Source organism: Callorhinus ursinus, unplaced genomic scaffold (assembly GCF_003265705.2).
Source record: "Callorhinus ursinus isolate GAN/ISIS: 27379988/994484 unplaced genomic scaffold, GSC_fseal_2.0 scaffold18, whole genome shotgun sequence".
In the NCBI taxonomy this organism is placed as follows: domain Eukaryota; kingdom Metazoa; phylum Chordata; class Mammalia; order Carnivora; family Otariidae; genus Callorhinus; species Callorhinus ursinus.
This window is the reverse complement of record NW_027397080.1, coordinates 1481240-1497614: the sequence shown is the minus strand read 5'-3', so window position 1 is coordinate 1497614 and position 16375 is coordinate 1481240. Positions and strand designations below refer to the sequence as shown.

General features: G+C 37.3%; 1 protein-coding gene across 1 annotated transcript in view; it reads right to left on the bottom strand.

Moving 5' to 3' along the window:
- ZSWIM5 (zinc finger SWIM-type containing 5) overlaps nt 1–16375 on the bottom strand; it is a 207047-nt gene that overhangs the window by 74779 nt on the left and 115893 nt on the right. Inside the window, exon 2 of the mRNA XM_073902680.1 lies at nt 4215–4571. Coding sequence (XP_073758781.1) covers nt 4215–4571 — 357 coding nt within the window. The remainder of the gene's footprint in view (nt 1–4214; nt 4572–16375) is intronic.

Genomic DNA, 16375 nt, shown 5'->3' with positions numbered 1-16375 from the left:
ATCCTAACTTATAACACCAGACACTTGTGTTTGAACTTTACATAAGTAGAATCATACAAGAGTTACTTCTTTTGTGTCTGGCTCCATTCACTCAACATCATGTTTGTAAGATTCACCCATATTTTGGGGTTTAGCAACAGTACTTAATTTATTTTCATTGATGTATAGTATTCCATTATATGAATGTATCTATTTATTTAGTCACTCTACTGTTGATGGACATTTGGATTGTTTATATTTCAGCTGTTGCACATTATGCTTCTCATTTCCACTGAGTAGACATCTAAAAGAATTTCTGGGTCACACGGTATGCATATGCTCAACTTTAGTTAGACGATGCTAAACAGTTTTTCAAAGTGACTGCCACAATTTGTAGCTGCAATATATTAGTTCCCACATGCAATATATTAGTTCCAGTTGCTCAATATCCTCACCAGTAGTTGCTACTGATAGTTTTAAAAACTTAGCCATTCTGGTGGGTATATAATGGTATCTCATTCTGGTTTTAATTTGTATTTCCCTGATTACTACTTAAAGTACCTTTTAATGTGTTTATTAACCATTTGGATATCCTTTTTGTCAAGTGCCTTTCTGTGTCTCTTGTCCATTTTACTATTTGTAGGGGTTATTTATTGTATTAGGATATAAACTCTTTGTCAGTTATATATACTGTAAATACCTTCTCCCCTACTTGCCTTTTTAGTCTCTTAGGTGCCTTTTGATAAAAAGAAGTTTAAAATTTTAATGTAGTCCCATTTTCAAATCTTTTCCTACTTAAGAAAATTTTTCTTACCTCAAGGACATGAAGATATTTTCTCATGTTATCTCATATATTTTATTGTTTTACTTTTCACATTTATATCTGCAATCCATCTATTACTGATTTTTTTTGTATGGCATGAGATAGGAATGGAGTTTTGCTTTTCCCCAACCCCCTACATGAATATCTAATTGATCCAGCTCCATTTATTTATTCTTTTTCCACTGCTGGGCATTAAGTGGAATCCTTTCACTTTGGGAACCACATGCTTTTGTTCTAGAAAATTTTCTTATTATATTCAATTATTTCATTGACAAATTCCTTACCTCTGTTTTCTATTTCTGAAACCCCTATTATTCAAACATTGGAATTCCTAGGACTGTTCTCTTAATTTTTGACAAGTTTTTTTCTCCTATTTTTCATCTGTCTTCTTGCTCTACTCTATAGGAACTTTCCTTACCCTTATTTTCCATCACGTAGTTTTAAAAAAATTTGCCATTATATTTGTAATTTCATTAGTTCTTCCTGTTGTGTGAATTTGTTTTTACAGTATCCGGTTCTTATTTCATGGTTGTAATATTTTTTTAATCTAATGATAATGTTATTAATAATTTCTCAAGGTTTTCTTCTCTCTGCATAGTTCCTATTTCCCCCAAATTGCCTTTCTACGTTTGTTAACTTTGGTCTGTATCTTCCACAATATTCAACGTTGTTGACTCTTCACTTCTTGAAACAACTCAGTTGTTCACTCAGTTCTATACTGACTTTGATAATTGCTAGCTATCTTTTTCTCATTTCTCGTTCTACTTTGCTCATTCCTACAATGGCTCCCGTTTTCATCACTTGTATATGCATAGCTGTATTCATTCAGTAAACCCTTATTAATTTCCAGGTACCATGCTAGGTGACAGAGACTCAGAAATTAGCAAAACATGGTTCCTGACCCTACTTCTCAAATTATCTTACGTTTCTCAAGGTATCCATTATCTCTTCATTGGTAAGCAGCAACTGAATCCCTTGACCAGGATGCTATACCAGAGGATTTCAGGGTATGTAGTTACCAAATCAAATCACAGAGCATGGAGCAGTGATAGATGTAGAAAAACAGTCTACCAAAGGGGACAAGGCAAAATCTAGGTTTTACTTCCTAGGTTAAAACCACAGAAGAGAAAAAAAGGGGTTTCAAAGAAGTGAGGAGCACAGCAATGCCTGGATCCATTCTTGGGCTTAAAAGCAGGCAGTTACCAGTTTTAGAAATCTTATTCCTGGTTTTAAGTCTGTTTTGGTGAGGAAGAAGGTTTGGGAAAGGGAATAAGGAAGACGGCCTAAGTGTTTAAAGATTTAGCAGGGAAAAGAAACATGACTTCAAGTATCTCTATGCTAATAACTCCAAAATTCCGACTTTTGTCCTCAGTTCCAGATCCATATATCCAATATCCATCAGAAAAATTTTCCTAAATGTTCTATAAGCACCTCCAACTTATACTGAATTCATCTTCCTCCTAAATTCATTCCTCTTCTTACGTTCCCTCAGTGATCAAATTCATCAATACCATCCTAGCTAGACATTCTAGAATTCAGTTTTCTCCCATCTTTCTCTTCTTCCTTTTCTTTACTCCCCACACATCCTATACACCTGGATGTTGAATACAGTCCATGTTACCTCTAAGATATCTCCATCCTCTGTCCCCCTTTTCTCAGTATCATTGCTGATATCAACATTGATTATTAGAAATAGATCAGGAAAGGCCTTGTGGAATACTAGGGAAGCTGGGTGTAGAAAGCTAATATTAGTATGGACTAAACACAGGTTCAGAAGTAGCAGATCCTGGGGAAGGTTGAGAATCACATCTCAAGTTCGATGTGGCAACTTAAGCCTAATTTCAGATAAATACATAATAGGATACTGATATGGGAGGTTCAAAGAAAGATAAAAATTGCTTTAGCACAGTGGTAAAGAGGGAAGGGGGCTGTTTTGGCGACAGCAGTGGTTCGAACAAGACAGGTGTAATACACGTCCTTAACCGAGGTGGTCACTAAAAGAAAAGGCAAGAGAGCTTGGAAATTCTGAGAAAGAGCTAATTCTGAGAAATTTTGAGAAAGAGCTAATGGGAATAAAGCATGAGAATAGATCATAACCTAGCTATTGGGGTACAAAGCAGTACTTCTCTTTGGTGCTACAGACGTTGGGATGAGGCAGAACTCAGGTCTCTAAGAGCTCTAGACTTAAGGAGGCCAGAGAAGTAGAACAGCTTCCCTATGTGGGATAAGAGATATGTGAAGCTACCCTTTTAAGAGTATCACTCAAAGAGCGAGAGCTCAGTTATTATGTAAACACCACAATTTTCTGTATAAAGCAACAGAAGATTATTTCTGCTAGTTAGCAAGAGTTCTTGGAAGCTTGTCTGTTTATCTTTGTTTCTGAGGAGTGGTGAGGTTGTGTGTAGGACTTGATTAGTTCTATTGGACAACTGGGAAAGGCAGACCCTCTGGCACATGGACCACAGTATTATACAGGCCACCCAACCTGGTATCACTGCCTCTTTTATGCTGACACCAAAATTATCTTCTAAAAATAAAGAGGTACTATAGAGAAGCATAAAAACCTTGAGTTCTGAAGTCAGGTGAGCCTGGGTTATAAATAATTTCCTTATTTATAAAATGGAAGCGGTTAAAACACCTACTTCACAGACTAGTTTTGAAAGCTAAACGAATTAATATATACAGAGTCCCTTCAGTGGTGCCTGGAACATAGTAGGATCTAACAAACAAAATGCCTTCTCAAAATTCTTCAGTAGTTTCCTATGATAAAGTCTTTACAACCTGGCTTCATTATAAAAACAAGCATTTGTTTCAAATTTAGCTGTCTTTTCTACTAGATTTTAAGCTACTTGAAGGCAGGAACCATGTCTGTTTTATGCCTTCAACAATCAGCACTATTGCTTGCACAGAGCAGGTACTCAATATATACTTATTGAATGAGTAAGTGAACATAGTATCTTTCTCCATCCATGCAACCCTCCCATTATATATAGCTCATAATCACAATGCTAACAGATGCTCTTTAGAATAACCCTGATGTTATGTGGGATCCTATAATGTTAAGGAAATTCTCATATACATTTAATTTCACTGAATGACACAAATTATTTTAGGCGTTCTCTCACTCCTGAATATTCCAGGCTCCTGGGGACAGGGATTATATGGACAAATAAAGTCCATAAACTAGACCAATATATAACTCTAACATTCTGTCCTTTTTTGCCAAAACTTTTATAAGGTAGACAATTGGACTGCTTTAAGAAACTAAGAGTTAAATAGCTGTTTGGATAGAATGAATTCATTAAGGTTTAAGTGACTACAACTGCAAAAATATTCCAAAAAGATTTTCAACCTCTAAATATGCAATAAAGCACAAGGTAGGTTTTTAGCAACAAAAATGTTGTATAATTACCATTCACTTGGTTGATTTCAGAGTTGGAGGATAGAATTTCATCTGCCAGTTTCTGTGCAGTAGGAAGAACTTCAGTGTGGTGTGCCGTGATTAAATATTGAATAAACTTTTGTAGTTGGTCCCTATTCATCTGGAAAAGGGTTTCTGAGATAGGAAGACGCAATTTGACTTGGTCTGGTTTACGGATCCTGTAGAGTGAGAGTGCTACCACATGAGCACAGTAGAATATGTCTTTGTTCCCACAGCCACATGTCACTGAAGTGATTTTGCATCGATCAAAACTAATTGCAACTTTGTAGGTCACTGCTGGTTCTGAAGTAGTAGCTGCCTCAGTTACTGTGCCACTGAGATGGAAGCCTAAGGAAACAAAGAAAGTGTGTTTAGAGATTCTGTAGTAAGAAACTTGAAGATTTTCATTTTGCATTTCAATTAATTCAGAAACTTTTTGCTGAGTATCTCCTATCTATGTGGTAGGCTCTGCCACAATACAAAGGTCAATGAAGCTCAGGTATAGCTCTTAAGGACAATATCTAGAAAAAGAGTCCTTACCTGGAGTCCACAAACCTCCTGAACTAATTATGAAAACTTTTGTTTGTACATACGTACTTTTGCTGAGAGCAGGAAATGGTTCAAAGCTTTCATTATAGTCTCAAAGGGTTAACAAGGAACCCCAAATAAGTTAAGAAACTCTGAGGTAGATTTTAACCCATTTGGGGGCAAAGACAAGTCTATAAATAACATCAGTACAATCTAGATTAAGGTGAGTGCTATAACTGCAAGAGAAATCAAAAGAATGCCGTGAAAAGGACAGGAGAAAGAACAAGGAGACTATGGACGACATTTCTTCCTCAAAACATAGAATTCCAAAATGGTGGCCATGTGGAATAAGTAAAAGGCAAGAAACCTCATAAAATATGGAAAGTACAGCTTGGTGCAGTGAGATTAGCAGTGTTACACCTCTACTTACTAGCACATAGCACTGATAATTTTGAAATGTAGGGAGAATAATTCAGTCAAACGAAAGTTGAATGAGACCTTAAGTATCAGACTGCTAGGCCTAGGAATATTGACAGAAAAAGGAGAAGAATATAAAATATTTGTAAAGCACCTATCATGTAGCAGAACTGTAATTGGTGCTTTTAATAATTTATCACAACAACATGATGACCATTATTTTTATTTTAAACATTTTTTTCTTTTCAAAATTTTATTTAAATTCTATTTAGTTAACATACAGTGCAATACTGGTTTCAGGAGCAGAATTTACAAACAACACCCAGTGCCCTCCTTAATACCCATCACCCACCTACCTCCCTCCATCAACCCTCACTTTGTTCTCTATCATTAAGTGTCTCTTATGGTTTGTCTCCTTCTCGTTCTCTCTTTTTACCCTCCCCTTCCCATATGCTCATCTGTTTTGTTTCTTAAATTCCACATATGAGATAAATCATATGGTATTTGTCTTTCTCTGACTGACTTATTTCGCTTAGCATAATACACTCTAGCTCCAACACATAGTTGCAATGAAAAGATTTCATTCTTTCTGATAGCTGAGTAATATTCCCTCATATATATATTATACACACACACCTCACATCCTCCTTATCCATTCATCAGCTGTTGGACATGTGGACTCTACACAGTTTGTCTATTGTCGATAATGCTGCTATAAACATTGGGGTGCATGCACCACTTTGAATCTGTATTTTTGTAACCTTTGGATAAATACCTAGTAGTACAATTGCTGAGTGGTGTAGGGTAGTTTTACTTTTAACTTTTTGAGGAACCTCCATACTATTTTCCAGAATGGGTGCACCAGTTTGCATTTCCACCAACAGTGCTAGAGGGTTCCCCTTTCTCCCCATCCTCACCAACACCTGTTGTTTCTTGCATTAATTTGAGCCATTCTGACTGGTGTGAGCTGGTATCTTATTGTGCTTTTCATTTGTATTTCCCTGATGATGAGTGATGTTGAGCACTTTTTCATGTGTCTGTTAGCCATCTGTATGTCATCTTTGGAGAAATGTCTATTCATATCTTTTGCCCATTTCTTAACTGGATTATTTGTTTTTTGGATGTTGAGTTTGATAAGCTCTTTATAGATTTTGGATACTAACCCTTTATCAGATACGTCATTTGCAAATATCTTCTCCTATTCTGTAGGCTGCCTTTTAGTTTTATTGATTGTTTTCTTTGCTATGCAGAAGCTTTTTATTTTGATTTAGTCCCAATAGTTCATTTTTGCTTTTGTTTGTGTTGCCTCCAGAGATGTGTCTAGTAAGAAATTGCTATGGCCGTGGTCAAAGAGGTTGCTGCCTGTGTTCTCCTCTAGGATTTTGATGGTTTCCTGTCTCACATTTGGGTCTTTCATCCATTTTGAATTTATTTCTGTGTATGGTGTAGGAAAGTGGTCCAGTTCCATTCTTCTGCATATTGCTGTCCTGTTTTCTCAACACAATTTGAAGAGACTGTCTTTTTTTTCCCATTGAATATTCTTTCCTACTTTGTTGAAGATTAGTTACCATACAGTTGTGGGCCCATTTCTGGATTTTCTTTTTTGTTCCATTGTTCTAAGTGTCTTGTTTTTGTGCCAGTCTCATACTGTTTTGAGGATTACAGCTTTGTAATATCACCTGAAGTCTAGAATCGTGATGCTTCCAGATTTGCTTTTCTTTTTCAGGATTGCTTAGCTATTCAGGGTCTTTTGTGGTTCCATACGAATTTTAGGATTGTTTGTTCTAGCTCTTTGAAAAATGCTGGTGGTATTTTGATAGCTATTGCATTAAATGTATGATTGCTTTGGGTGGTATACATTTTAACAAAATTTGTTCTTCTAATCCATGAGCATGGAATGTCTTTCCATTTCTTTGTGTCATCTTCAGTTTCTTTCATAAGTGTTCTATAGTTTTCAGAGTACAGTTCTTTCACCTCTTTAGTTAGGTCTATTCCTTGGTATCTTACTATTGTTGGTGCAATTGTAAATAGGATTGTTTTCTCTTTTTTTAAGATTTTATTTATTCATTTTTGAGAGGAGGGGAGAGAGAACAAGTGGGGGGAGGGGGAAAGGGAGAAGTAGACTCCCCACGGAGCAGGGAGCCCGATGTGGCACTTGATCTCAGGACCCCGAGATCATGACCTGAGCTGAAGGCAGACACCTAACCGAATGAGCCACCCAGGCGCCCTAGGATTGTTTTCTTAATTTCTCTTTCTGCTGCTTCCTTATTGGTGTACACAAATGCAACAGATTTCTGTACACTGGTTTTGTATCTACTGAATCTGTTTATCAGTTCCAGAAGTTTTGGCGAGGGAGTCTTTCAGGTTTCCTATATAAAGAGTATCATGTCATCTCCAAATAGTGAATGTTTCACCTCCTCCTTACTGACTTGGATGTCTTTTATTTCTTTTTATTGTCTAATTGCTCTGGCTAGGACTTCCAGTATGATGTTGGATAGAAATGGTGAGAGTGAACATCCCTGTCTTGTTCCTGACCTTAGGGGAAAGGCTCTCAGTTTTCCCCACTGAGGATAATGTTTGCTATGGTTTTCCATATATTGAGCTATTTATTATGTTGAGGTATGTTCCCTCTAAACTAACTTTGTTGAGGGCATTTTCATGAATGGATGTTGTACTTTGTCATATGCTTTTTCTGCATCTATTGAAATGATCATATGTTTCTAGTCTTTCTCTTGTTGATGTGATGTATCATGTTGATTGATTTGTGAATACTGAACCACCCTTGCAACCCTGGAGGAAATCCCACTGGATTGTGGTGAATGACGTTTTTAATGTATTGTTGGATTTGGTTTGCTAGTATTTTGTTGAGGATTTCTGCATCTATGTTCATCAGGGATATTGCCCTGTAGTTCTGTTTTCTAGTGGTGTCTTTACTAGGTTTTGGTATCAGGAGAATGCTGGCCTCACAGAATAAATTTGAAAGCTTTCCTTCCTTTTCTATTTTTCGGAATAGTTTGAGAAGAAAAGGCATTAGCTCTTCTTTAAATGTTTTGTTGTTGTTTAAAAAGATTTCATTTATTTATTTTGAGAGACAGAGAGAGAGAGAGTGTGCGCATGAGTGAGGGGGAGGAAGAAGCAGACTCCCTGCTGAGCGGGAAGCCCGATGTGGGGCTTGATCCCAGGACCTCAGGATCAGGACCTGAGCTGAAGGCAGATGCTTAACTGACTGAGCCACCCAGGCCCCCCCTTAAATATTTGCAAGAACTTGTCTGTGAAGCCATCTGGTTCTGGACTTTGGTTTGTTGGGAGTTTTTGGATTACTGATTCAATTTCTTTGCTTGTAATCAGTCTGTTCAAATTTTCTATTTCTTCCTGTTTCACTTTTGCTAGATTATATGTTTCTGGAATTTATCCATTTCTTCCAGGTTGTCCAATTTGTTGGCATGTAGTTTTTCATAATACTCTCTTATAAGTTTATTTCCATGGTGTTTGTTGTTATTTCTCCTCTCATTTGTGATTTTATTTGGGCCCTTTCTCTTTTTTTCTTGATTAAGTCTGGCTAGAGATTTGTCAATTTTTTTTCAATTTTATTTTATTATGTTATGTTAATCACCATACATCATTAGTTTTTGATGTAGTGTTCCATGATTCATTGTTTGCATATAACACCCAGTGCTCTATTCAATACATGCCCTCTTTAATACCCATCACCAGGCTAACCCATCCCCACCCCCCTCCCCTCTAGAACCCTCAGTTTGTTTCTCAGAGTCCATAGTCTCTCATGGTTCGTCTCCCCCTCTGATTCCCCCCTTCATTTTTCCCTTCCTACTATCTTCTTTTCTTTTTTTTTTAACATATAATGTATTATATGTTTCAGAGGTACAGGTCTGTGATTCAACAGTCTTACACAATTCACAGTGCTCACCATAGCACATACCCTCCCCAATGTCTATCACCCAGCCACCCCATCCCTCCCACCCCACCCCCACTCCAGCAACCCTCAGTTTGTTTCCTGAGATTAAGAATTCCTCTTATCAGTGAGATCATATGATACATGTCTTTCTCTGATTGACTTATTTCGCTTAGCATAATACTCTCTAGTTCCATCCACGTTGTTGCAAATGGCAAGATTTCAGTTTTTTGATGGCTGCATAATATTCCATTGTCTGTATATACCATATCTTCTTTATCCATTCATGTCTTGATGGACATCTTGGCTCTTTCCATAGTTTGGCTATTGTGGACTTGCTGCTGTAAACATTGGGGTGCACGCACCCCTCTGGATAACAATTTTATTTATTTTTTTCAAAGAACCAGCTCCTGGTTTCATTGATCTATTCTATTGTTTTTTAGTTTTTATATCATTTATTTCTGCTCTAATCTTTATTACTTCCTTTCTTTGGCTCGTTTTAGGTTTCATTTGTTGTTCTTTTTTTAGCTCCTTTCAGTGTAAGGTTAGGTTCTTTTTTGAGGTTTTTCTTGCTTCTTAAGGTAGGCCTGTATTGCTATACACTTCCCTCTGAGAACTGCTTTTGCTGCGTCCCAAAGATTTTGAACTGTTTGTTTTCATTTTCATTTGTTTCCATGTACTTTTTAATTGCTTCTTTTATTTCCTGGTTGACCTATTCATTGTTCAGCAGCATGTTATCTGTGGTCTTTCCAGATTTTTTCTTGTGGTTGACTTCTAGTTTCATAGCATTGTGGTCAGAAAAGATGCACAGTATGACTTTGATCCTTTTGACTATGCTGAAGCTTGTTTTGTGGCCTGATATGTCACCTATTGTGGAGGATGTTCCATGTGCACTTGAAAAGAATGTGTATTCTGCTCTTTGGGGCTGGAATGTTCTGAATATTCTGTTAAATCCATCTGGTTCACTGTGTCATTCAAAGCCATTGTTTCTGTGTTGATTTTCTGTTTAGATGATCCGTCCATTGGTGTAAGTGGGGTGTTAAAGTCTACTGCTATGGTATTATTATCGATTAGTTTCTTTATGTTTGTTCCTAACTGTTTTGTGTATTTGGGTGCTCCCATGTTGGGTCCATAAATATTTACAATTGTTATATCTTCTTGCTGGACTATCCCCTTTATTATGATACCATGTTCTTGCCTCTTGTTAACAGTCTTTGCTTTAAAGTCTATTTCATCCAATAGAAGTATTGCCACTCTGGCTTTCTTTTGACATCAATTTGCATGATAGATGTTTCTCCATCTCCTCACTTTCAATTTGCAGCTGTTGTTTGGTCTAACCTGAGCCTCTTGTAGGCAGTGTATAGATGGGTCTTGTTTTTTCATCCATTCTGTCACCCTATGTCTTTTGATTGGAGCATTTCATCCATTTACATTCAAAGTAATTACTGATTGGGGTGCCTGGGTGTCTCAGTAGGTTAAGCGTCCAACTCTTGATCTCAGCTCAGGTCTTGATCTTGGGGTATGAGTTTGGGCCCTCCATTAGGCTTCATGCTAGGCTTGGAGCCTACTTAAAAAAATAAAGTCATTATTGATAGATATGTATTTGTTGCTGTTTTATTATTTGTTTTGTGGTTGTTCTGAAGATTTTCTCTGAGCCTTTCTTGTCTTCCTCTCTTTCATAGTTTGCTGGTTTTCTTCAGTGACATATTTGAATTTCTTTCTCTTTATTCTTTGCATATTTATTAGTGGTTTTTGATAAATCATTACCATACAATTTGTATAACTCCTTCTGCATATAGCAGTCTATACTAAATTGATGGTCATTTAAGTTTGAACCCATTCTTTACTCCTCTCCTCCCCATGTTTTAGGTATATACTTCCTTTTTTTTTGTGAGTTCCTTGACTGCTTCTTTTCACAGAAATATTCGTTTTTACTGCTTTTGTGTTTCCTACCTTCATACTGTCATTTGTGGTCTTTCCTTTCCACTCAAAGCGTTCCCTTTAATACTTCTTGCAGGGCTGGTTTAGAGGTCATGAACTCTTTAGTTTTTGTTTGGGAAACTCTTTATCTCTCCTTCTATTCTGAATGACAGCCTTGCTGGATAGGGTATTCTTGGTTGCAAGTTCTTCCCATTCAGCACTTTGAATACATCAAGCCACTTCTTTCTGTTTGGAAAGTTTGTGTGTGTGTTTTTTTTTTAAGATTTTATTTATTTATTTGACAGAGAGCACAAATAGGCAGAGTGGCAGGCAGAGGGAGAGGGAGAAGCAGGCTCTCTGCCGAGCAGGGAGCCAGACATGGGGCTCGATCCCAGGACCCCAGGATCATGACCTGAGCCAAAGGCAGCCACTTAACCAACTGAGCCACCCAGGCACCCCAGTTTGGAAAGTTTTTTAGCTGAAAAATCTGCTGATAACTTTATGGGGTTTCCTTTGTATGTAATGGTCTTCTTTTATATTGCTATTTATTTATTTATTTATTTATTTATTATTTTTAAAGATTTTATTTATTTTAGAGAGAGAGAATGAGGGAGTGTGAGCGGGGTGAGGAGCAGAGGGAGAGGGACAAGCAGACCCTAGGCTGAGCATGGAGTCTGACACGGGGTTTGATCCCATGACCCTGAGATCATGACTTAGGTGAAATCAAGAGTCAGATGCTCAACTGACTGAGCTACCCAGGCGCCCTATCTTGCTGCTTTTTAATATTTTTTTTATCATTATATTTTGCCAATTTAATTACAATATGTCTTGGTGTGGATCTGCTTTTGTTGATTTTGATGGGAGTTCTCTGTGCCTCCTGTATCTGGAGATCTGTTTCCTTCCCCATGTTAGGCAAGTTCAGCTCTTATTTCTTCAAATAAATTTTCTGCCCCCTTTCCTCTCTCTTCTTCTTCTAGGACTCCTATAACACAAATGTGTTTATGTTTGATGGAGTCACCAAGTTCCCTAAGCGTATTCTTGTTTTGCATATTCTTTTTTCTCTCCCTTGTTCAGCTTGCTTACTTTCCTTTACTCTCTTCTAGGTCATTAATTCATTCCTCTGCTTCTTTCAGCCTCCTGATGATGCCATCAAGTGTGTTTCTCTCTGCTATGTTATTCCTTATCCCTGTGTTAAGGTTCTCACTGATGTCCTCCACTCTTTTCTCAAGATTAGTGAGTATCTTTATGATTATTACTGTAAATTCTCTATCAGACATGTTACTTTTATCTTTTTTCCTTAGATCCCTGTCCATGGCCTTGTCCTGTTCTTTCATTTGGGATAAATTTCTCTGTATTTTCATTTTGTCTAAGTCTCTGTGCCTGTTTCTGTGTTAGGAAAGTCAGCTATGTCTCCTGTTCTTGAGGGTAATGGCCTTATACAGAAGAGGTCCTGTAGTGCCCTGTCAAGTAATGTCCCCTGTTCCCAGGGCCTGACTCTTCTCGGAGTGTCTCCAAGGCTGCCTTCACTTTAGAACTAAGGAAAAGAACTGCAAAGTTGAAAAACAGCTCTTTTCCAGATCTATATCCACAGGACATAGCCAGTAGAGTTATATAGCAGAGAGGATATTATACTGGGATTAGGCAGTCAGGATGTGTTATTAACTATGTAGTCTTGGGAGATTCACTTTACAACTCTGAGCTTCAGCTTCCTCCTCAGTAAAGTGGGGATAATAATACTTGCCCTATCTTTCAAAAGTGGTTTATAAAACTGTAAAATGTCCTACAAATTTATTATTCATGCTTTTATGCAATTTTTGTTAATGAGTCTCCATGTCAACGGCATCGGAGAGAACTTCCTCAATGGCCAAGTTTAACAGTTTTACAAGTTTAACAGAAAGTGTACACTTAATTTCACTTAGGCTACTCAGGAGCATTTGGTACGTTTGTGATAAATGACTTAAGTCCTAATGAAGAGAGACCCCAGGTAACTTTAAAATTTCAAATATGATAGTGATGTCAACGTTGGAAGAGCTTAGGTTCTAAACTTCTGAATCTAGGTGAATATAAACATTTCTACTTCATCAGTTCAGTGCTTTGGGGCACCTGGCCTACAGCACAGTCTCTGAACCCAAATCTCTAATTCTTTTCCTGCATGAAAATGAATAAGAATGTTGGTGAGATTTGGGACAGAAGCAATGGGTATCTTATTAAGATGTAAGCCCCACTAGGGCAGGGCTTTCTCTGTGTGTGTTCATCACTATAAAAACCAAAATCACTCTGGCTATATGAAAAAGAGACTGGACCTCAGCTTCCATGTTTTTAAAGTGAGAGGCTGGTCTAAAAGACCTCCAAGGTTAATTCTAGTGAGAATATGAATTGATTTTATAGTGACTATCACTGAATTTATTATCTTTCCTAAACCAGGTTACTTTTAGGATTTAAAGAGTATGTAATAATAGCTAACCTTTATGAGTCCCTCTCATATGTTAGGCTCTGTTCTAAGTGCTTTATATGCCACTAACTCATTACATTTTCACAGTTCTTATGAATCTGATAGTAGGTGTGATCTAAGTTTTATTTGTCAATTTGATTAGGCTATAGGACCCCATCATTCAATCAAACACTAATCTAGGTGTTGCTGTAGAGGTATTTTGTAGATGTGGTTAACATATACAATCAGTTGACTTTAACTAAAGGAAATTATCCTCAAAAATGTGGGTAGATCTCATCCAATCAGTTAAAAGGCCTTATGAGCAAAACTAAGGTTTCTTAGTTTTAGCTTAGCTCTGAGAAAGAAGAAATTCTGCCTTAAAACTGCAGAATCAGATCCTGCCCAGGAATTTCCAGTGGGCTGGCCTGCCCCTCATATTTCAGACTTGCCAGCTCCCATAATTGCAGAGACCCATCCCTTAAAATAAATCATACATACACACATATACATATATACATATATGTGTATATATACATATATCTTACTGATTCTGTTCTGGAAAACCCTGATTACTATTATTATTCCCATTTTATGTATGAGGAAAGAAGCACAGAAAGGTTAAGCAACTTGTTCCAGTTCATTCTGTTAGTAAGTGGCAAAGCCAAGATTCACACCCAGGCAGTCTGGCTCAAAAGCCCATACTCAGGTTATTAAAATTCTAAAATTTCAGTTTTTATAGCATCGGTAATGATTTGAACCCTCTCTGTTAATCTGGAATTAGAGACAAAATGTTCAGTAACAATTTAGATCCCAGTGGTCTCCCCAGTAGGTCAAAGTTAAACAACTGAGAAACTTTCTACAAAATATTTTTTTAAAAACTAGTCAGACATGACTCCCTAGAGGCTTTGGTTAAGGCCCATGAGGCTCTTGAGAACATGTTTATTTGAGCTTGGTAAATCTTTGGGCTCCATTGGCATATGTCAGTTCCAGGCCTAGGCCCATCTGAAAGGCAGAAGTCTGTGAGTGGCTCTGTGGAAGTGTCCTTGCTGTGAGTTCCTTTTTCCCTTCATACCTCTTAGAATGTAAACTGAAAACCAGTTTCACATATTTGTACTTCTTGCCTTATTGTAACCTAGTAACATTTTTTTAAACGTTTAATTACTCCTGAGAATAAAACTACATAGAATAGGTTCAATATAGTGTTTCTTTCCCCTTGCAAACCTAACTGCCATAAACATGTCCATCAATAATCTGCTGATACTGAATCCAGCATGTAGTATCCAGTGAATAGCCACTGTATGCTCTGAGTTTTTACTTTTTAACTTTTATTTGGACATTTTCAAACAAATAAAGAGAGCTTAGTATAATGAGACTCCATGTTTCTATCACTCAGCTTCAATAATTTTCAACAGAGACATACACTGGTTAATCTTTACCCTTTCCCAACTCCTTCTCATCCTCTTCAATGGATTATATTGAAGTAAATCCCAGAAATATAATTTCATTGCTATATACCTCTGTACACATTGCTAAAGATAAGAATTTAAAATTAATAGTAATTCCTTAAAATCAAATATCCAGTGTTCAGATTGCCACAAGTAACTTTAAAAAAGCCCTGAAAACAACAAACAAAAACAGGAGGTTTGTTCAAATCAGGATACCAAGTCCAGCCATTACATTTGGTTGATTTGTCTCTTAAGCTAAAAGTTCCTTTCTTTTCCCCTCCTACCTCAATTATTTACTGAAAAATAATAAGGTAGCTCTAGAGAGACTTGACCAGATTTAGGTTTTTTGGTAAAATTACTTTACAGGTTGTGTTACATCTTTCTAATACATCATATCAGGAGATACATAATGCCCGATGGTTTTTCTTTTTGTGCTCTTAGGTTTGATTAGTGTGTTCAGGTGTTGTGAGCCTGATCTATCCATTATAAAGTTCCCTGTCCACTTTCTACCTAATAGTTTTAGTAGTCATTGATGATCACTGCCTCAATCAATTATTTCATTAGAGTGGTTTTATTTTTTATTTCAATTTTGACTCACCTTCTCTGGCTCTTAACACCCTCATTACAACATGTAAAGTGCCCAATTCAACATCTGGAACATGATGGGTTTTTAACAAAAAAAGTGAGAGAAATAACAACCACAAAAATTGCTTAGAATTCATAGGAAAAACAACTACTTTATAGAACATCACCTTTGTGATGATCCTTCAATCACATTTTTCTAAAATGCAAAAAGAAAATGCGTATATTATGAAATCACCCAGCTTATCAAATATTCAAATGTCCAAGAACTACTGGCTTTTAAAAACAGTCTCTTTTATCAGTTGTAGGTCTTGGAATGATTAAGATAATGGATGGACTGGTGGGAGAAGGCATAGGCAGTCACACAGGAAAGCAATCAATATATGTTTGCTTCACTAGTGGCTCCAGCAGGCCATAATGGTCCAACTCCCAATATTTCCTTCCTTCATACAACATATCTTTTTGATGCAAAGCAGTCAGAGATGGTGGGTCTGGTAGAGACCTGACTTTTTTTTTTAAAGATTTTATTTATTTATTTGACAGAGACACAGCGAGAGAGGGAACACAAACAGGGGGAGTGGGAGAGGGAGAAGCAGGCTTCCCACGGAGCAGGGAGCCCAATGCGGGGCTTGATCCAAGGACCCTGGGATCATGACCCGAGCCAAAGGCAGACGCTTAACAACTGAGCCACCCAGGCACCCTGAGACCTGGCTTTTTGAAGAAAACAGTCAATCAGGCAGCTGTTCTCCTGGTGGACCTACCACTTCATACAGAAGAAGAAACAAAAACAAAACCCAAAAACCTCAAGTGCTTTAATAAGAGCAAGCCCTGAATAATGTACCAAATACTTTCAAGGAGTTCCTGTTCCGTTTCGCAAGCATTACATCCCCACCTCAACCCATCCCTAAATCACAAAGTG